Below are 22,860 nucleotides of genomic sequence, written 5' to 3' on the forward strand. Positions count from 1 at the left end.
TCCCTGGCCATTAACCCCTCTGCAGCCGGGGCTGTTCTGGGGCGCTGGGCTCACGTCTCCACGCTCAGCTCTTGCCTGCGCTGGAGCTCGGCTCCTGCTAGAGCCAGCGCCCGCCTTGGGCCCGGCTGCAGTTCTCGCCTGCGGCCCCTGGGTGGCTTCCCCCCGCCACGAGTCCCTCCGCCTCCTCCTCCCTTCTCCAGCCCGCCCGGTCCCTGCCTCTTTCTCCCCCTCCCTTTATTCCCGCAGCCAGGCAGCTAATGAACTGCACAGGCCGGCCTTCGGTGCATGGTATTGTAATGAGGTAGGAGGGAGAGCCCCAGCTGCTCCAGTATGAGCAGCAGGCTCTGTGACCTGTGCCAGGAACTAGGAAGGAGCTGACTTCTTTCTCCCTTTCCAAGTTGAGTGAGGCGTAGACGGTAGGAGCAGGCAGAGGCAGGTCCGGCTCCGGCACCCACACGGAGCATGAGCGGGGCGTCGGGGCCCTAGAGAGGAGCTCGGGGAGAGACCGACGATGGGCAACCAACCTGGGCGAGCGGAGGAGCACGACCAAGGTCTGTACGGTCCCGGGGGGTTAACCGCGGCGTCCCGCTGAGCGGGAGCGGAGGCTGTTGTCATAGCTAGTGCTGTTGGCTTGGAGCCTGCTAGAGACGTTACTGCTCCTTATCGTGTGCCGTGTAACTGCTGTTTGTTACTGCTCCACACCTGAGATCACAGCCCCGTCCTTAGGGGAAGCTGTTCTGGAAGAAATCCTTTGCTGGTGTGAATAGAATAGCTACAAGGGAGGGACCTTGCTGCCTCACAGATATTATTTTGTGCGGTCTCCATGATGCAGCTAGAAAGTTACAAGGCTTATCTAGTGATGTACATGCAACTTGTCAGGATCTGCAGCTTGGCTGCGTTAGCCTTCACCATTGTTCGTGGCCTGAGGCCTGAAATTTTCCAGGCCTTGGCATTTAAAATGATGCCTTTGTGGAAGGTCTTCCCACCATTGTCCTTTCAGAAGTGTAGTGCTTTGCATGTTAATCAGTAGCAGATTTTATAGACAGCTAAGAGCCAGTATCAGGTATATCTAATTCCCCTTGTGCTAAATGTCTGTGTTGTACCTAGGAAGGCTCCTAATGTGTTCCTGATGCTGGAGTACTGTTTGGTTGCCTTTTGATTAATTTTACTTGTTTCTCAGATGCTGAATGGGGTAAAAACCAGTGGGCCCACTGTTTTCTGCTGTGTTTCTTAGTTTCTGTTTGAGCTTTGAATGTACAAGAACACTGGAATCGGTTGTATTTCCTGGCACTCTGTTCCTTACCGTTACCATGGAAATTTCATTCACAAAATTCCATTAAAGTTGCAATTGCTTCATCAGGGTTTCTTTATAACTTTGGGTTAGATGTGTAGCTGTTGTTTTAAAAGCTAATACATACATACCTGGTCTCCAGTACTGCGAGGCAAAGCAAGGGGCAGAGTACGCTGCATTGCTACTCCAGGCTCTCACACAATAGATCCAGCAGTGAGTGCTGGAACAGCAGTTAGGTGTAGTGGAGAACTCTCTAGCACTATGTTAATCAGCAGGCTAATGAAGAACACAAAAGCTGCCAGTATCCAGTCACCAGAAGAAATGCTGCCCTAAGGGAAAGTTAAACTTTAGGCTGGAAAGTATGGCTGCCCACATCCCTAGCCCCTGAAATCTCTATTGCACTGGCCGCTGCCAGCTGTGGAAGTTATGCTGGAACTAAACATGTTACTGTCATTTGTGGAGGGATGGTACTGATAACAAACTAAGGGAGGGGTGTTTAATAGCACAGAGGTATGCTGTGAACTTCTGATCAGTGTGAGAAAACTGACTTTGATTTTGCAGGGCCGGCGGTGGGACTTGAGCAGCTTCCTACTCTTAACATCGATGATAAACGAGCATGCAGATCCCCTGTGGGCTTTGAAAATCTCTTTCATCCTTTGTTTTCTCTTGTCCTGTGACTTATTTAATTTTTTTATTGAAGGGGAAAGATTTATGCTTCTGTTGCACCTAAGCAGTTGTAAAACTATTCCTGGTTTTTAAGTGTAGACTGTACTAACTTTTGTTTTAATGTCTTCACTGTTTATAAGGTATGAATATGCTTGAAAAATGCATTTTGTGTCAAACTACATGCTCAAAACTTTTTTTTATCGTGAAAAAAGTTTCAGGAACATTCCTGCTGACAACATAAATTCTGACCACATATTCCTTGTTGTGAGTGAGAGCTTTAGAGGGTAATGTAGACAGCTGGAGCAGAGTTTGTGTTGATTTCTGGCAACTAGGATACAAACCTGTGTTTTTCACATTAGAATGCAGTACGTGGAAGTTTCTGGTGTTGGGCTTTGTTTCTCCTTGAATGAACTTAAGTCGGCTCTCCTTCAGGAATACCTATATCTTGAGTAACTGTGGTACTCTTAAGTTCAGTCCTTTTGGAATAACCAAAATAAACCCCAGGAATCGGCCTCTTTATTGATCTAGCTCATGAGCCAGCTTTAACCAAACACAATCAAGTCTTGACCTGTTTCCCTGAGCATGATCCTCAGGGTCATCTTGTTTGTTTTTCTTTTCAGGGAACTTTATGGACACTGTATGGTAGATCTGTAAGTCTTTCACCCCACACTTACCATCTTGGGGTACTGGGGACAGGTTTTTAAAATGCTTGTTCTTCCTATTGGTACCACTGGACACTCAAGTCTTTAAAAATCTCATCCTGAATGCCTCTGTTATGGTACAGGCAATAGCCTAGAGTAAAATACTTCTTTTCATATACTTATGAGAGTATGATATACTGTAACAGCTTTTCCTGTTAAGTGTACATAGGAATACCAGGACATGGGGATGCATAGCTTTTGGCTAACAAGGCTGCAGCTTTATGACAAAGATATATTTTACTTTCAAACCTAAATAAAATACAGGTCCCAGAAGCATCACTTCCAGAGTCTGATAGTGCCCATGTGAGTGATGCTGACTCCTCAGCTAACCATCAAGATTCAGAATACAAAGATACAGCTGTGCTAACCCCAGGGTCTGGATCAGCTGGTCAGTGCTGTCAGTCATTGCCCCCAAGCTCAGCAGTTTGAAGTGAGAACGTTAATGCAGGGGAATGGGAAAGAAATGTCATAGCTGAGGAAGGGATTGTGGAGAGATGGAAAACAAAAGGAAGACATCCCACACTGCATCCTTCTTGCAAAGTAATCCAGTGCTGGTGTCTAATGGGTATGTGTTGAACGCAAGATTGACAAGACTGCAACAGCCCAATATCATCTCTTTTAAGTTAATCCACATGTTCCTAGGAGTGTAAGAGTGTCCAGAAAGGATTTAAGGGGACTGCTTGCAATAATCTTATAATGCTATAGGCTTTTCCCAATTTAAAACTTGTTTTAAACCACTATTACAGTCATTTCTAAGAACTTTGTGGTGTGTGGTCTAAGTTTGCATCATGTTTGCCAAAACTGCTGGTGGCACGTGGTCACTTTTCCTGCTATATCCAAGTACTCTGGATATTCATATTTATAAAACACATGGAGGTTTTAGAATGAAAACACCTATAAAGTAGTACAGAAAAAGATGTCAAACAACAAAGAGTATTGCTGCAGTTTGTTAGTACAGTTAGTTTTCTGCTTTTGAAACTGGCAACCCCAAGCTAAAGGAACCATTAGTATATACAAACACAGGCCAGAGCACCTGTGGAATAGTTAGAACATTTTGTGGGAGTTGGGTGCACTGGTGTTATCCAGTGCACTGTATTTATTGAGAGAAAGCCTTTCAAATATTAGTTTGCCTTGGAAACAGTGAGGCAGCCTGTGTTTCCAAACAGGAGTGTTGAGATTCCTTGACTCTGGTTGACTGGGTGAAGGTGGGGTTTTGTTTATCCTCAAAACATCTGCAGGTGATGTGATGATCGGTATCTTTGGGAAGAGGTGGAAAGAAAAGGACTCAAAACATACAAAAACTTTCTTGAAAGCAGCCCTTGAATGGGAAATGTTAACTTCTCTACTTGGAACAAGGTGGTGATGGGGTTATCCAAGGGTTAGACTTTGTTTGGGACTGTTCTTACTTGTGAAACATGCTTACATGGCTTGGATGAGAACATCAACTGTCAGTGCATACACTAAGCCTGTATCGCTCTGTTTTGTTATGTCTGTTTTGTCCTGGCCTACTGGTGGCTTCATTTTATGTTTGAGGAAGGGTTTCTTCAGTGTAGGGTATGTAGCTTGTAAAATGACACCTTAAAGGGTATTATAGAAATACATTATTTCTTGTGATTCCTGTTTTTCTTGGGATGTGTAGCCAGATCTTTTCTGGGTACTGTTTAGTCCTCTCATCTGCTTCTATTCCTTTCTCCTCCTAAACATGGGAGCTATTCATTTTCACTCTGTTGTATGTCAGCGCACCATTTCTGCCAAGCCAAAGCTCAAGAGAACAGATGAGTTTAATGATGGCGTGGGGGAGAAGGGAGGGAGAAGAGAGGGGCAGCAAAGCTAATGAATCACATAACAGCTCTCATGGAAATACCGACAGCAAGTCATGTCCTCCTCAAGCTTGGGCAGCAAGCCATAGGCCTTTTGTTCCCAGTGGAGCCAACAGACCACAATTTGCTCTCCAGTGGATAGTTTAATTCCTTAGTCACCTCTTCCTCCCACAAGCCGTTCTTGCAGGGGGGTTTTGCAAATGCTCTTATTCTTCAGAGCAGTAACACACTGCTGATTAAACTGGTATTGAAGTAGTTTATTGTCCCCTGGAGGGTAATTTTTACTTGGAGGCTTCTCTTCCAAGGCCAGTTAGGGCCAGCTCAGTTGATTAGTGTTGTGATGTGACCTGACTGGCCTGACATTATTAAATCATTTCAGAAATACCCACAAACAGATGTCAAATGGCAGTAGTCTCTTCTGCTCTGCAGGCCAGTGGAATGAGTACAGCCAAGAGACTATGTCACAGTTTGGAATGGCTTTTTAGAGGAATTTAGTCATGAGAATAACTAACTTACTGCCTCCAAAATTATCTGTTTGAGGCAGAGTTAAGTGATAATTTGAGGTCCCCTGATTGCAACATGAGAGGCCAGTGAATGCTCAAATAATGGAAGAGATCATCAGTAAGTTCTGTGCTAAGGCAGGGGTCTTGACAACAGTTTTCAGCATTGGCTGCCTGTGCGGAGTGGGAGTGCTTTCCCTGTGGGCAGGACCAAAGCTTTTACAAGAAGAACTTTTAGGGCATGGCAGGCAGCAGGATGTGGTTTATGCATTTTGTTTAGTGTTAGATTGTTTTGCTGATGAAAATTAAAGCCAGTCTTGGATGAAGGCAGGGAGCTTGTGCTGGGAATCTTACTGAACGGGCTGCTCAGCACAAGCTTGTCCTGTCTTTAGTGCTCTGCTTTTGCCCTAGTGCTGGTTGTGTGATAAGGAAACAGCCAGTGGGTAGTTGAGATTGTTGGTTCTGACACAGCATTAAATGACTCAAATGAGGGGAAAGGGTGAAAAGAGGAGGGAATAGTGCTGGCCTTGGAGGAAAAGTAAAGCTTACTTCTTTTGTATTTGGCTCTTTGAGATCTTTAATGTTATAAAGCTAGCCAAAGAAATTTGAGCAAGTATTGCACCTTGGTCTTCCCACTGAAACCTTCCAGAGCCCTGGAGGTATTCAGGAGTTTATTCAGAAGCAGTCCTGTGTTTTGGATCTGCTTCTACTATTTCAGCAGAGTAATTTCTTATATTTTTTTTCTTTTCAGTTTCTCCTGTATTTTATTATTTTACTCTTCAGAAAATCTGATTTCCATTGGCATTGTAGCTTTCAGAACAACATGAAATTGTATAACTGAAGCAAAATCGGTATCTTGGTTTCTTTGGCACTGTATTGCTTGACAAGGACTTAATGTGATTTTTTTGTGGTTCTCAGACTGCCACTAGCAGGTTGACAAATCTTTGATGCTTTCATTTTTCTTTTTGATACTTTCTGATGCTGTATCTCCAAGCAGTTTGAGTATGATATAGAACTGAGGATCACTGTTGACAGTAGACACTGATAGATTTTTTTTCATGCATCAACTTTTTTCTTCCCATAATCTGAAGTAGGTGCGTTCATGTATTCTCTGAAATGTTCCATCCATTATATTTCATGGAGCAGTAATGAACATCAGTAGGTCTGGATTTCATGTTCAGAGACAGAGTACTCTGTCCTTGTGTGATCTGTGCTCATCAGTCAGTTCTCTCAGGCTGTAGCATTATGTCAGAACTGCAGTTTTCTGCCCTTTTAATCAGTCTGTGTAGCACGCAACTAACAAACCGTGGTTTTATCAACAATGCAATTTAAATGTAAATCTCTTGAAGGCAGATTTGATTTTGGTGGCTGGAAAAATATATCCTTGGGAAAATGTAAGGCTAACTTGAGTTTGCAGAGTCCAGTTCTGCGCACGCACAGAGGATGTGTTGACCGAAACAAGGACATCTTTCCATTTGTTACCAAGATGAATGAATCATGTAGGCTAGGTATCTTGACTGGAATGTGTTCCATTGATTATAGAAAATGCTAGAGACCAAGTAAATGGGCCCTGTCTTGTGAGCAGCGTTGTGTTCTTCCCATATTCTTGTCCTGGTGGATACTTTGGTATGAACTGCTAAATATCATGAGTAAAATTATGACACTACTGAAGCAAGTAAGAATTTTACCAGAAACTTCAGTGAAGTCATATTTATTAATGTATGGAATGGGGCTTTAGGGAGAGGGTGCAGTTAGATCATATAGTTATGTTGGCTGTCTATTCTTCCTTCCCCTACTGAATTGTAGTTTATCCTTAACCTTATTTTTGCATTTCCTTGCCATGGACTGTTGAATAATATTCAGGATAACTTGATGAATGGTGGTTAGTTATGGTTTTATTGCTTTCAATGATCTGTTCCATTTCTAAACTAGGATATTGTCTCAAAATATAAAGGCTGCTTCAAACAAAAGACAAAAGGGTTATTGAGCAAACTCTTAATCTTTGAGGGCACTTTCCTTCTACACAGCTCCTGCCCCAGGACATGGCAGTAGGATTTGTGAATCCAGCAGAAAAACCTGTAAGGCTGTATGGTTTTCTTACAGGCTTTTGATTTTAACCTCTTTACCTTTTACAGGTAAAAGGAAATTCTGCCTTTTACCTTCATGGTTTCCTTTATATAGGTTTGTGCAAAAGCATCTTAATACACGTCTGATTTAATAGGACTGTATGAACACACAGAGATAATGCTCTTGAAATGCTGTGGAGAGCAAGGTAGGAACTGATGATCCATTTAACTCTCCATCAGTCCTAGGCTTACAAGCTATCTTGCCAAGATGAGGGGCACGAAGCTCTGATAGCATTTCTCCAGGTTTTTTCAGAGCAAAAGCTGGTGAGGGTGAAGGTGTCAGAAGGGAAGAGACAGTGCTCCAAGAGACTGAGGATGTTTCTATAACCCCTGTCTCCTAGATCTTGAGAAATGCCACTTTCATAAAGCTCTGTTTAGTTTGAAGAATGGACTAATCATGTTAGAAATTACTCTCGGCCTCCTCCACACATAGTTTCTTTGAGGCTGCTTGACTGTGGAAAATCTCTGACTGATCTTTTAATTAAATGCTCTTCTTTTTACTAAGAGTTAAAGCTCTTCCTGCTTTGAAGTGGGCAACATTTTATAGATAAACATCTCATTATGTTATGAGATTTCTTCCTCTCCCCTTCTGTCTCATTTCTTTCCTTGATGCATCTCACCCTGTGTTGATAGTCTTAATGACTTGAGCCCAGTTCCCAGTATCAGCTGTTGAGGACAGTGCTGGCTGGCTCCCTTATTGCTATACTAGGCAGAGCTAAAGCTCTGGATGAGCTGTGGAAACTCAGTTGCAGTCCTTTCCCCACCCCTTCACTGAAGCAGGCTGGAAAGGACAATAAAACTGGGTTTATTATGTGGTCATCACATTTTAGTAAACAAAAGGCACTTGTAATACCAATGCAATGCATACTGGTTATTAAACATTGTATTTAGCTTTTAAGTTCTGCCCTCTGTTTTAGGGGAGGAGGAGGAGGGTTGTCCTTTCATGTTTCCAGTTTTGATCCTTTTTACACCACACCCCCCCACTCTTTCTGGATTTAGCAGGGTTTGAGAATTCATGAGGGAAAAAGTTACTTTGGCTCAGTCAACCCTGGCCTTTTGGCCAACTGTGGGGCAGCATTCCTGAACTGGAGGGTTCAGGTCATGGTTTCCTAACACAAAGCACTCAACAGCAGTGCTGTGTAAAGGCATTTTCTGCTGCTCCATTCCTCTGGAGTGGCTTGCTGCTCTCTCAGTGGGATAAGCTGAAGTGTTTATGGGAAGGACAGTAAATTAGATCAGGATCTATCTGCCTTGAACAAAGAAAGCGAAAGGGAGGAGAAAATTCCCATGCAGATATTGGCCAGATTAGTTCCAGGATTGAATTCATAGCGTGGCCTCATGAATAGTTAAACAGGTTGATTAAATGAGCATCCTAGTTGTGCAAATGCTGATGTGCAAATTGTGCAAATGCATTTCCCCCGCTTAAAATTGCTATTTAGTTACCTGTTGTGCTTATAGATGAGGGATGTCAGGTAGATTTGGGAGCTTAGAAGTGTGATCCGTAACACCTTGTCAAGAAGGAGCAGTTGTTCTCACTCTTGTTTCCTACTGGATTCTTGGACCAGGAGGTTTTAGGTAACTTTTCTTCAGCAACTTCCAGCCACACATCAGCTGTTAAGGTTCAGTTGGGACAGCCATTGTATATGCACTGTACATGGAGGAATGTATCTACTCACTACTCTGATGACTGTTATTAACTGAATTTATATGGTTAGATTTAGGGTTGGGGTTTTGTTTTCCTTTTAATTTCCTGTATTTCTTGAAACACTCAACGCTTGGATCTAGCAAAACTGCATTTTCCAGCAATGGAAGTTCAGCTGTCTTGTCACCACTGTTAACCCAGTAATGACTGAGTGATGAGCTTCTGGCATAGATTAGCTGGGAAGCTGTTTTCTGAGCTGAAAAGTATTGTCTGCTTCTCTGCAAGCTAGAGTCAGGAAAATCCTGGGGTTCTTACTCCAGCTAGGAGTCGTTTATCTTGAGAATAGCCCTAGTACAGCCATACAAGTTGAAATTAGCTTTCTGCCTTTACCTGAGGATAAATCCACTGCTATTTCTGAACAGCCCCTTCCTGAAGAAAGAGTTGGTAAACTTCAAGGATGCCCCCAGAGCAGTTGCTCACCATCCTCCGGACAGCATACCAGATCAAACTACAAATCCCTTATTTCAGTGAATCACCAGAGGTTTCATTTTCCTTCACTGAAAGATGCATATTTGTGGATATTTTTTTATTTAACAGTTGGCTCAAAACTCACTTTGCTGTGGGTAAGAGATGATTATACCTGATCTCATCTCATTTTGACAGGTGCTCAAGCAGGAAGTGTTCCAGGATAAACAAAATCAGGAAGTGTCACAGCACACAGAAATCCCTGTAATTTTGGTGTGCTCATGTCACAAATATACAGAGTTGAGGCCCTCTTAAGGAATATAAAAATCATGGTTTTTTTTCTAATTATGAGCTATGTTGGTTGTGGAAATTGTCAAATTGACTAAAAAGAAGCAGCAAGTAGGAAACGTCTGGATTTTTGTAACTTCCACCAGTTTAATTTTGGGATGATGCTATATACTGAAAGCTTTAGTCATCCCTTTTGTGGGGGTACACAGGGGTGTAGCTTGCAGGTGACTTAAGTGTTTGGCAGGCCCACTGGTATTAACAGTTCCCAAAAAAGTAGGCTTGAGTTGACCAGGGGGACATTCCAGTAAGTAGGGTATAGAGTTTCTCTGAACATTTGCTAGACCATTTGCTTTGGATGTCTCGGTGTTTGTTATGCCAGGTTGCTGGGTACTCCAGGAATCCAAAGCAGGGGTAGATTGCAATGACACTCGTAACCTACACCCGTGTTGGCAGACACGATGTGCATTGTTTGGTTATTCCGTGGGGGTTTGCATAGCTCACAACCCAGTGGTGCCCTCATGATGCTCTTGGAGCCCAGTGAAGCCTCTTGGATGCTTCTTGACTCTCGAGCAGATTGGAAGGTGGAATTTTTATCTGTGAAAGCAAATGCACTTATGCATAGAACCAATCTTGCCTCTTTTTAGCTTTGCCTTTGTACTTCACAATCTCCTTAGACTTCTGAGCAAAAGTTCCATCTCACAGTAGAGCCTGAAGCTTCTTTGTGCTGGGTACAAAACTGTGATATATTCAAGACAGGCATATCCAAGCTTGGGCTTTCATTTAAGACTTAACAAACCTCCAAAAAAACAAAATAAATAGCTTAAGAAATGCTCAGAACTCTTTTGTGTGGACACAGGCATGCCTCTCAGGGTAGAAAAGTTAACTCCTCCTGCTGTTATTCAGAGAGGAATTGTATGTGAACAGGCCCATAAAGAGGAACGTAAGTCAGCTGAAAATCACAATGAGACTTTGTGAACAGGGTTTTGATCAGATCTAGTCTCATTTACCTTCTGAATGCGTCCTTGTTTCCACTGTAATAGCACTGAGCTGTGACAATGTGAACTTGAGCTTCAGTTCTTGTGGCTCTGCTAAGAGCTTGCAACCACCAGATGCTAAGAGCTGATCCTCTTCTGTTTGCATTTTAACACTTGAAAGTTATTGATCAGGGTGAGTCCAATAAGCTAAAAATAAAATACTTGTTATCTTTAAGAAATTCCTTAACTGTGAAGCAGGTTCCCTGGGTACTTTCTCTTGTAAAACCACATTACAACTTATTGAAGGAGGCAATGTAAATAGGGCCTTTTGTGGATTCTAAGAGTACTGGACAGCTTTATTCTGCAGCCATCTCCTTGTCTTGTTTTAAAGCTAGGTAGAGTCAAAGAGGAACCTTCCCAAAGAATTACCAACCTGCAAAGGTGTTGGCTCTGACTAATACTTTGCAAACTCACTAACTCGGGGCAACCATGACTGGCCAAGCCTAGGTTCACTTTGTTCACTGTTGCATAAAGTCAAGGTAGCAAAGAGCATCATCTTTCTGCAGGACAACCCTGAAATATGTTATTGAGGATTATCCAAAGGAATATCCAACACTGGTCACTGGAAAATGCTGACAGCTAACCTGTTCAGCTCGTTCCCTTGGTATATCAAGCAGATCAAGCTCGAATAGTTTGTCACAGTATAATAGCATCATTCTTTACCCTGACTTTTACCTAAGCTGATAGTGGACCAGAGGTTTTGGACATCTCGCTCTCAAAATACGAAGTTCCAAACAGCTTAAGCTCTCTCATTCTGACCCCCAGGAAGCACTCGCAACTTAGAGTTGGAACTTAGAACTGATTCAGGTCTTCTTCGTGAGCTGATTTAGTTACATGCATCCGTTCAGTATGTGTTATCAGGCTGTCTTACTGTTGGTGTGCCCAGAGGTTTAAGGATCAGAGTATTAGCCTCTGTGTTCTGCCACACTGGTTATTGCCTCTGTGTAGATACCTGTGTGAGGGCACAGCAGCATGGATAGGGGTTGCTGTTACATCTGCCCTCCTTTTCAGCAGTTAGATTTGCTATTTCTCATGCCACCATGAAAAGTGTCAGTGTGTTTCCTGTTAATTGGGGTATCAGATCTCTGGTTAGCTCTTGTATTTTAGCTGCTTCGTTTGCTTAAACAAAGGAAAAAAAAAAGGGAAAACCAATGAAGTAGATGTGTGCAAGCCTCTGAAATTTTAAATGAAGAAGTACTTTAAAGAGTCAAATGTACACTAATCCTTCTTCCGTGCTGTCTAGTCCTCATTTCCCAGAGGACATTCCTAGTTCACTCTTAATCAGTCTCAGTATCAATCTCGGGATCAATGCTGGAGCAGGAGGAAAGTGATCTGCTGGGTCCCCTGGGCTCTCAGTTAAGCTTTGAGCTCTTAGTGGCTTAGGCACTTCTGGAAAATGGATTTTAAGCACCAAGTCAATTAGGTTCTTAAACTTCAAGTTGACAAAAGACAGAAACTATGGCTGGGCTCCCTGGAACGTGTAGTTCTTTATTGTAGGGAGTCAACGGAGTGCGATGGCTCCAAGTTAATACAGTCTTTTCTGATTTGGCTGTGACTAAGTTCAGATCAACAATGTCGTGAAGTCACATCTTAATGCATTAAGTTGTTTGTTCTGTAGCTGGAAATCATCAGAGTGGTACTTTAGGGACTGAAGTCATTTTGAAAATGGCCCATAAGCTGCTATTACCTGCCTTGTAAATCTATTGTGAAAGTCTGGCTGTTCAGTGTCTAGTACTATTCTAGATGTCTTCAGGCATCCCAGTTGCTCTCTGTCTGCGTCTTGAGCAGAGGACAAGTCTCCCACAGGTACTGTCAAATCTTTCATTGAAGGTATTTTAAATATACCAAAAGGGCATCTGAAGTGTCACCAGGCATCTGTATTTTGTCTTCTACACTGTCGTAAACCAGATGGGAGTAAGGTACACCTGTGACGCTGGTTTGGCTTGCATGAGAAGCTCAAAGTTGGCTAAAAATTATAAAAGGACCTTACACAATGAAGATTGAGCACCTCTGAGTACATGCCTGCATTACTGGTGTGTTGCTGTATGTTGTTAATGCTGTTCTGGATCTTTAGCGAGACTTGGCAAGGCCTAAGTGTGGTCATGCTGAGTCCAGGCTCTACTGAAACCACAGCCAGAGGATAAGATGAAAACCAAAACTGATAAGGACCTATTTCAGCTAAACCACATGTGATAGAGCACAGCAAAATTGTATGGGGAGGTTTAATAACTCTTTATTTGCTATACAAGCACAGGTTAATAGTGTTCTCTTTACTTAGCCATTCTGCTAGATGCTTACAGGCCACTTGATTTACACTAACGTTTCCCTCAGGGTATCACAGCAATTGCTTTTCTATCTGAGGCTTGGGAGTTGTGTCAGATGGCTTAATTTATTGAATATCTTAGCAAATGGGAACAGAATTCCAGCACAACGGAAGAATCAGCCTCCTGTTGGCAGGGAGGCTGTGAGTTAGCCCATAACTTCTTGTTGCTACCTCTTTTGTTTCACTGTCCCTTTTTGAGATGGAGGAGGTGGCAAAGAGACACGGGACAGTGAAATAGCTGGTCTGTTGTAAATGCAGGAGCTGGAATGAGAGAGATTTAACAGTCCTGGAGCAGCAGATAATCATGAGCCTGCAAACTTGTCTGCAGGCAGCAGTTTGCCTTTTTGAAATGCATGACTTTAATGTTGCAGAGTGCTATGAATAGCTGTCTTTTATTTCTTGTTATTTTGCCCATGGCATTTAAATAAGGTATCCATTGTTTAGAAACATCACACCAAAGATGCATCTGTCTTCATGGTTTAATCTTACATGACTGAAATGCTTTGTGAAGTGAGTAGATGATCAGCACACTTAAATTATACAGAAGAACTCCACATGCAGGAGGCTTAATACCTACTGAAACCATGGAAGGATGAATTACTAACATGTTTTTTAAGTATGTTAATGTGGTTTTAGTGTTCTTAGCTTAAGAGTTGACAGGGTTAAAATTTAGGAAGAAAGTACAAAATGGAACATTCACTGTAAATCTAGTCCCTGGAACAGCGGGAGCCCATGGCATTAACCTTTGGGTTAGTAATATATTGATGGAGGGAAGGATTAAGAAAAGGGCAGGTTATGGGACACAAATGGCACAAAGGCCAGAGGTGAATAATCTTGTGTTGACTTCAGGTTTAAAAAATAGATGTAAGTTATAAATTAGAACATTTTGGAAGGTGTTTTCTGGGTCAGATGAAGTCCTTCCCAACTGAGATTCTTTCTCTGCCGTGGGTTTGGAGAAGCAGGTATTTGAACTCTTAATTCTGCATAAGAGTCAAGTAGAATAAATGTAACTTCAGGGCTAGTGCTTTACTTGGCAGACAATGCTATGTGCTATCTGAGAGCACTTGGAGTGTGAAGGCAGATAAACTTGCTGAATCTTCATTCCCAAATGTCATGTATGTCCCCCCTGTGACTATGGTAAAATGTTTGCTGCCTCCTGTCCCTTCCCCTGCTATCACTGCAATTACATTACCCATCCTGCATGGACTTCTGAACACCAGCCTTGTGTTCTAGCTTGGGGGACTGGGAAATGGTTTTCTCCGTTTCGGTCTATTTTCTTCTGCTTGTGGATGCCCCTATGGGAGCTGATGCAGCAGGTGCTGAGAGCTTAGATCAAAAATAGATTATTATGTGGAAAAACTGAAGAGTAATCCTGATCCTTCTGTGAAAAACACTGTAGCAGTGCTCAAAATGGGATTAAAATGGCTAGAGATCATGGTGAGGGGTCAACTTTTATCTCATTAAAGTCCCACTTTGTTTCTGACTCCAATGGAAACTCGGTGAGTATTCCCTGGCAGAAAGTGGTGCAAACAAAGCTGCACAGCAGGCTGCTAGCCAGGAGTTCCAGGGCCCTAACCCTTAATGACCTTACTGGGTGAGTCCTTTCATTGCCCTCTGCTTCCCTGTCCAGTAACCTAGAGTTAACAATTATGTGCTTCAGAGGATTTGAGTTAAATAGCTCTTCATTTTAAAGCACTTGGAAAATTATACACTCTACGTGCATGTTGAGGTTTAATCCCTCACACCTGAATAGCATGGCTGATGCTGAAAGTGGAGGAGTTCTTGCTAGGTGCCAAGGCAAGGAACATGAGGCTGAGGTCCCCTTGGCCTGAGCAAAACAGGTTTTCAGGCAGTAACTCTCAGTGGAGTAATTCCCAGTTCCTCTGTAGGCAAGCTTAGCCCATTAGCAGGGTGAATGTAGACTGAGAGGATGGGAGGTTGGGTATGGTGCAAAGGGAATGAGAAATACATGTTTGGTCAGAGCTTGGATGCATGAGATGGTGGGAAAGATTTAACTCTTGCTAACTTTAAGCACTTTAAGCCACAGGTTGGGCAGGGTGGACGAACAGCGTGAACAGGAATAGGGAGCCGTAGCATCATTTTGACCAAAGATACTTAACAGTTTGGGTTTTGGTTGGGGATTTTATCTTCTTAAAACAGAAGATACCCTTTGAGATGCAGAGCTGATTGTTCTTCTTTCCTGTTCAAAACAAGCAGCACTTTCTAGGAAGTTCTGCAAGATTACAGCCGCTTTACGCAGCAGCATAAATCAACCCCAGAATGGGTTCTGCATCTTGGCAGGCACTTATCTAGCTGGAGTTTCCCATAGACCATAATCGGAGTGGGGTGTGGAACTAATCAGGTCACCAGGGTGACTTTTACAGCCCTAAAGGCAGTTCCTGTATAGTGGGAGTCTCGGGCTGTGGGAATGGCAGTTCCATTTATAACTGCTACACTGCTCAAAGTCAAGGTCATTGAGAGGGGGAGCTGCCCATGAAATAAGCTTTAAAGTATTGCTAATACTGGTTTTGGTGCTTTGTAATCAACACTCACATGCATTCAGAACTATTTCTCTCTGGGCTCTGTGACATTAACATTGTGTGGCACTGTTTTGGAGAGCGGAGGGGAAAAACAAACACTTGTACGTCATGAAAGAAACAGGTTGGTTGTGGGTATTGATGGATAGCAAATGCTTTGTGACTTAGGACAAGTCAGCAGAGCATGGAGTCTTGCAACACATGGGACATGTTGAGTAAGCTCAGAGCCTGCCCTGGTTGGCAAGCTGGTGAAGTACAGATAATCCCAGTTAAATTTAATTGTTATCCTTGGGTCTTCCATTGCTGAGGGTCATGTTCCAGTTGTCATTTAGTAGTGATTAGAAGCACACTGGTTACTAAGAAGCACTACCATAAGTGCTACATTCCTCTTGGGAAAAGGTGATTTTTCTCAGTGCCATGCCATTTGTACCAGAGTATAGTAGCATCCTTATTTCTTGTAACATATACAGTACTGCCCACTGCTTCTGTAACACTCTCCAGTCATGTGGTGGCAGTCATGCCATTGCACTCAAAAACATGAGTTATTCAGGGTACTTGCTTTGTCATTAAACTTCGTTATAACAGTAGAAACCCCCTTCAGACTGAGTAAAAGTCCAGGACATAACAGAAGTTATTATGTTATAATCCACACCTTTGGCTTCATTGAAGAGCATCTGTGGCCATTTGTAATGTGTATTTTTACATCTCAAATCTGTAGTATGATTTATAGCTTGTATGAGTATTGCTTCTCTGGACACTTGACTTGCTGTATGTCGAAGAGATGCATTCAAGTACCTTGTGCTGTTCTGCCTGGACACCTGGGGTTCAGCCTCTGAGCAAGAAGGAGCTGCGCTGAGCTGATGTCTCTCCACTGGAAGTGATGCACCACATCATGGACCATTCAGTTTTCCTCTTGTCCTTCAGTTTGTGGCATTAGATGCACCAGCACGAAAAGCTTTGCTCAAGCTCAGTATGAATGTAGCTTGCAGCTGCCAGATCTCAGCAGTCGGGAGCCCTTAGGTTAAGAGATGGGAATGAGCAGTGAGCAGAGGGGCTTCAGCTCTCGCAAGGGCTGGAGTTGCACCAGCAGTCGTTTGAGCTGCAGCAGAACAACTCCCATCTCTGCTTGCACTGCACTTCCCACTGGGGAGCTGGGAGCTGCCTTGATACGCTGGTGTTTCCAGCTGTAGATGACTAAATGGAGCTGTGTGGGCTGCTGGCTGTCCGGCCAGGCTATCCCTGCTATCTCTTCCCGTACACACTGGAGCCTTTGTCTCTGGCCTTATTGTGCCTGTGCCATGACAGAGCCCTTTCTGTGCTCTCCTCCCAGCACAGCCTCTGTGTTCAGGGGGCTTTTCTTCAGCTGCTCTTTGTGTCCGTGTGTTTATTGTGCCTGCTGCAGAGTGTGTTTGTTTGGGAGAGAGGAGGAAGGGCTCCTGTTTGTGCGGGGTTTATAAACCCAGTGCACTCTTCAAAAGAGATGCTGAGCAAACTGGGTGGTGTTGGTATTAACTCTTCACAGCCCTGTGTTACTGACAGCCCATCCGTCACTGCACTGAGGCAATCCTCAGTGTGAGAAATGCTGTGGGAGGGTTGTGAAGCTGCTTGCTGTGTAAGGAAGGGAGGCTGCTCCCCCTTGGGTCTTCACTGCCCTTTGATTTTTCTGTGAATGCTGCACAGTAAAGAGTTTCCCAAATGTGGGGAGATATGATAGATTCTAGGATTCCCCCTCAGTCCTTCTGGAGCTTGTTTTAATTGCAAACATTGGCTCACTAGCCCTTTCTGTTTGCATAACTGTCTCTTGCATCCTGTTTATGTGGCTACATCAGACAATATCTCTTCATTGTACCATATCCTAAACTTCATGACTCTGTACTTCAGGGCTTTTCCTTTTGAGCAAGGTCCTGAAAACAGGATTTTTTTTTTAATTTATTGTGTTGCCACTTGCATATAATACCTCCCTTTTGAACCAGCTTCTTTAACCAGCTGAATACATCCATGGAGAGGATGGCTTTTATTGTTTCTCCAGTACCCATGGTCCCATACTCCCAGGGAGCTTTGGAAGATGAAGATAATCAACTTGGAAACTTAATTTCCCTTGTAATCACATAGTACTGTGCTTTAAGTTGGTTGGGGTGGAGCAACGACCAAAGAGAACAGCATCAGCTTTCTAATCTCCTTTTGCTCTTCCTCCTTAGCAGGATGGGAATTTATAACATGAAAAATCTCTCATCTATCTCTACAAGAAGCTGCAAGAACACAATTGTTTCAGTGTTAGCAGTGCCAGGAGCTGTGTGTTTCACTGAGTCTGCAGTCAGCAGAAATGTTTCGGACCCTTTTTATGATGATCTGCATAAATGGAGCATAATGCAGCTACTTTACTTTTACATGTGATAAAATAATAGTGTGATGATAATGTGTATTCAAAGAGGGTGTGCTTTCTTAAGTTACTGAGCTTTTTCTCCCAGAAATTAATAGGCTTAAATTCAGCATTTCACAAAGTAAAGAACTCTTATTTTCAAATAATTATTATCCTGGTATTGGGGCTTGTACTTCATGGGTTACAGCATCTGCGTATTATTACATTGGGAAAAGGTTCATCAGACTGTTCCTTTGGGAGAGGAGAGGAAGAAATGCAAAGTAATAGAAGCCTTTGAAACATGAACCCACGCACTCAGGTGACTAAACCTATTCAGACACTCAGGTGTGTTTTCCAGCACTGCTTTAGGCTCTAGTTGGGGTGTTGTGTGACTTGTTTTCTTTATGAACTCCCTCACTTTGCCTCATCTCTTTCTCTCCAAGGAACAGTGTCAGCTGCAAAGCGCTCAGGGATTCCAGCGCCCCGGGAAATAGCATCCTCCGTATCCAGAGAGCGAGCTGTCCTGCGTGGCCAAGCCAATGCTAGGAAAACACAGCCCAGCCCCACTTCTTCTGGTACACCGACTCCTACCAAACATGTGCGCCCCACTAGCAAGTCCAAGCAAGAGAATGAAAGCGGTGACAAGGCTGTTCTGGAATCTCAGGTTAAAGAGCTCCTGGCGGAAGCAAAGACGAAAGATTCTGAAATCACCAAGCTCCGTTGTGAATTGAAGAAATGCAGAGAGAAAGGGTCACTTAATGCTGAAGGAATGGGTGCTTCCAACCAAAACGTAGAAACAGTGTCACCTGTTGACATAGATCCATTAATACGGACCCTTCAGGAGAAAAACAGGACTTTTCAGAAAGAGCTTGCTAGCCTGGGAGAAGAAAATCGTGTTTTGAAAGAGAAATTGCTTTATCTAGAGAACTCTTCTCTCTCAGACACAACAACGAGCAGTGGAGGCAACAGCAGCCTCCCAACCCCAACTACCCAAGAGTCCAGTTTCGGAAGCCCATCAAAAAATGTGTCGAGAGGTGAAATGGATGAGCGCAGGCAGCATGTGAATGGGGGGACTCTGCGCAATTCGGGTTCTTCCAGCAGTGATGTGACTAAAGCTTCCTTGTCACCCGATGCGTCTGATTTTGAACATATAGCAGATGTACCTTCCAGGCCAACGTCCTCCAACAGCAACCACTTCAAAGGTTCAAAATGCTCCACTACAGGAAGTTCTCCAAACAATATTAGTGACCTTTCTGTTGCGTCTCTTACAGAGAAAATACAAAAGATGGAGGAGAACCATCACAGCACGGCAGAAGAATTACAAGCCACTTTGCAGGAGCTATCTGATCAACAGCAAATGGTGCAGGAGCTGACAACAGAAAATGAGAAGCTAGTGGAGGAGAAAGCTCTCTTGGAGACTTCCTTTCATCAACACAGAGATAGGGCAGAACAACTGAGCCAGGAAAATGAGAAGCTAATGACTCTCCTCCAAGAGCGATCCAAGAATGAAGAAAGCAGAGCTCAGGAGGGGAAGGTCCTTGAGCTGGAACAGAAATGTGCAGAAGTTCTTGAGAAAGCACAGTTTGAAAGAGAAAAATTGCTCAACATTCAGCAACAGTTAACCAGCAGCCTACGAAGCTTAGAAAGGGAGCATCAGGATGCCCAGCAGGTGATTAAAAGCCTGAGGGAAGAAAATGAGAAGCTGCTTAAACGTCTAGAAGTGGAACAGCAGAACAACAGCACAATGACAAAAACTCTGGAGGACTGTAAAATTGCCCTAGAAGGTCTGAAAATTGAGAATGGCTCTCTCAAAACTCAGCTAGAGAGTGAGAAACAAAAGGCTGCCGAAATCAATGTGATGGGATGTACTACTGACAACTCTGAGGTGCAAGAGATGCTGAAAGTAGCCCGTGCAGAAAAGGATCAGTTAGAAGCAGCTTGCACTGAGCTTAAACAAGAGCTGCTGAAGGCAAACAGTGAACTGAAGCACAGTCAGGGTCTGCTATCTAAGGTAAAGCAGTAACAGCTGTAAAATGTGATGGTTGTTGATCTGTCCTTCTACAAATAGGTAATTGTTGGTCTTTAGATTGTTAAGCCATTGGTTGTAAGTTTTCAGACATTAAATGGAATGGATTAGCTTTGAATGGAAGCTGGGGTCATATGATAGTCTGCCTGTGCTGCTATATGCATGTTTTCCCAGGAATAACTGTTAGCATAGCTGCGTTTATAAATTCAAAACTCATTTCCCCTAATACCTTCTGCAGCATTTACTGTTTAGTAAACAGAATTGTGTCTGTCAGCACTGGAACAAAGAACAGGTAAATAAAAACTTGCTTTATTATGTGAACAGATACTACTGAGAATCACTTGGTAATTCACATGGAAAGAAGGGCATGAGTAATTAGCAGCAGATATTAAGTTCTGAATAATTAATCAGGATTAATCAGTAGTGAACTATAGGTGCCATTGGTCATGAGAACACATGAGCTAATCCTCAGGGAAGCTGATACTTACAGCAACATGACTGATGCAGGGTCAAGCTCCAGATTACTTTATCTTCATACAACTAAACTGTTTTTACAAAACAACCATTTGGGGCTAGGTAAAATAATGGCAAAAAAAGGAATCATTTCAGAACAATTTTCTTCTGCCTCACTTGGTGGTTTTGTAGCTTTGCTCCAAGCGAGCTGAAGCCAGTCACTGTTTATATTTTCTGTGTGTTCCTGGGTGTTCAGAGGAGAGCTGCAGTGTGAGGCATTGTAGAACAAGTGTTAATAAATCACAAGCCAGCGGCTGTGTCCCACCACTGCAGAAAGAGTGATAGTGTGTGCAGGCTTTCCTGGGTAGGGAAGGGATCATAAAGAGTAAGATTGGCTAGGTGAAGAGGAAGATAGTGTTGCCAAAAAGCACCTCCATGGTATGGTTCAGAAAAGCCAGATGTCCTTTCAGCTAAAATAGGTGACCACAGCAAATGGAGTTAGTAGAGGAAGCTCCCAAGTGCTTACTGGAGCTGCAGTTTATGACGGATAAATGAAAAACTGCTGAGTGCTCAGACTCTACCAGACTTTTATTGCTTGGTTTGGAAACCACAGATTTCCTCCTTTTTACTTTTCCTTTCTCTCAGATTAAGCTGTTTTGAATCACTGGCTATTTGTGACACCCAAACGAGACCGCAGGCTTCTGTAAAGCTGCCCTTCAGCCAGGCTGTGCCAGGGCTGCTCACTGAATTGGCAGCCTACACCTTGCTTTCTCTTGCTTGTTCATATGCAGAGATCTCCCCCCAGACCTGGAAGCATTGATCTGTGGGCCTCAGCCAATAAATTGAAGTGCAGCAGATTCTCCCTTTAGTAATTCCAGATGTCTTATATCCCAAAATACGCTTATCTGCAGTAGCTAGCTCTGCTTACATATGTTTTCATAACCCATTGAAGAAAATGTACATGCTAAAGCAGCAAAATTGTTAATGTGGATGAACTGATCATCGTGGCCCTTAGGCTGTGATACCACTCTCATGATGTGATACATAGATGTGGAGCTTTCCAGAATATAATTCTTCTTGTTTCATTACCTCAATCATGTAAAAAACTTAATTTCCTTTGTAGCATCCTATTTTATTTATTACCAAGAAAGAAAACTGACTGACATAGGTCATCTGTTTCCTGAAACTGTCTCAACTGCATTGAAGCTCAGTTTATGCAATGCTTAGAACACAGGTTTGATTCTTAAGTCCATGAGATGCCCATGAAAGTCTCTATTGAGTGATAACTCTTAAGGAATACAGACTTGCAGCTTTCTTTGCTCCCTTCCAGGCTGAGAATGAGTGTGGTCAGCTGAAGGAGCTCTGTGACCGGCAGGCTGAGCAACTGAGCAGAACCAGCCAGAAGCTGCAGGAAAAAACATCAGAGAATGAAGCCGATATAAAAAACCTGAAAGAGACCATTTTTGAGCTGGAGGACCAGGTGGAACAACATCGTGCTATAAAACTTCACAATAACCAGCTCATCAGTGAGCTAGAAAGTAGGTGGAGCCAAAACAAAGGATTCAAGTGAACTTTAGAGGCTTTGTTATAGCAGCAACAGGGAGGAGGCATGTCTTGATGTGTAACAAGGGCCTCACTTTAGAAATACTCCTGTTTGGGCCAGTAATAGAATGGGTTGGGTTGGAAGGGGCCTTGAAGATCATTGCATTCCAATTCTTTCTGTTCATGCACAAAGTCAGTATTTTAAGTTAGTGCTATAGAAATGTTCTTAGATACAGTCCCCAAGCTTTATTCTTCAGCCAAGTTTGTATTGCCCATTCTAGAAGTGGAATTATTGGCCTTTTAAAGAGCTTCTAGGGCAAAGCCTAGAAGAGCTGTGCAGTCAAGGTTGTTGCTGCTGCTTTGTGGAGGGGCAGCTGCCACCTGGTGGAATGAGAGGTATGTCTCGTTCTGGGGAGTGAGTGAGCCTGGATGTGTGAGTCTGTAAATCTAAGTCTGGCTTAATGCTTCAAAATAATGACCTGTTTCAGAGATGCTTGGATAATAAATCTACCGTTGATTCCATTCCTCATCCATTGACAGAGTCTGTTTAGCCTTTTTAGTGGTGTTACTAGAAGCAAGACCAAACAGGCTTGTCTGCCCTCCCATTTTCACCTTTCAGCCTTGCTCGTGTGTTTAATAATCTGTTTCCTTTTTTACTGTTCCTAGGTAAAGCAATGAAGCTGGAAGAACAAAAACAAGATACAGAGAGGCAGCTAAAGGCTCTGACTAAGCAAATGAAGGTAAGGCTTGGACTCCTTCACAAAGCAAAACTGAGATTTTCTTGCAGTATACTGGATTGAGAGAAGCATTGTAGTTTCTAGAACAACTGTAGAAAGTTCTACATCCTTTCATTCACTGTGTCTCTTCAATTATTTCTAGTTGGGTTTTTTTGCCTGTAAAGGAAAAATATAATACATCCTTTGCAAATTACTTTTGCTTTTTTTTACCTATGAACTTCTACTTTGGAACAGCCATTCCTGCTTCATGAATTATCAATAGCATTGAGCTCTTTGCAGCAGCAGTGCCTATAGTAGTATCACAAGTCTGAATGATCCATAGCTATAGGACAAACTTTGATTTACTTTCT

At 43.0% G+C, this 22,860-nt stretch overlaps 1 protein-coding gene across 7 annotated transcripts in view; it reads left to right on the forward strand.

The window, feature by feature from the left end:
* Window positions 1-22,860, forward strand: part of SPECC1 (sperm antigen with calponin homology and coiled-coil domains 1) — a 79,528-nt gene that overhangs the window by 23,005 nt on the left and 33,663 nt on the right. For 6 of the 7 annotated variants that reach the window (XM_057415266.1, XM_057415287.1, XM_057415294.1 and 3 more), the window contains exons 4-6: window positions 18,196-19,763; window positions 21,562-21,769; window positions 22,440-22,513. In XM_057415266.1, coding sequence (XP_057271249.1) covers window positions 18,196-19,763; window positions 21,562-21,769; window positions 22,440-22,513 — 1,850 coding nt within the window. Of the gene's footprint in view, window positions 1-220; window positions 552-18,195; window positions 19,764-21,561; window positions 21,770-22,439; window positions 22,514-22,860 lie in introns of those variants that run through there. The other variant, XM_057415278.1, reaches the window with a different exon arrangement.

The sequence above is a fragment of the Pezoporus wallicus genome, unplaced genomic scaffold, assembly GCF_028554395.1.
Source record: "Pezoporus wallicus isolate ANWC-B61680 ecotype Strahan unplaced genomic scaffold, APGP_CSIRO_Pwel_v1 contig_8517, whole genome shotgun sequence".
NCBI lineage: Eukaryota > Metazoa > Chordata > Aves > Psittaciformes > Psittacidae > Pezoporus > Pezoporus wallicus.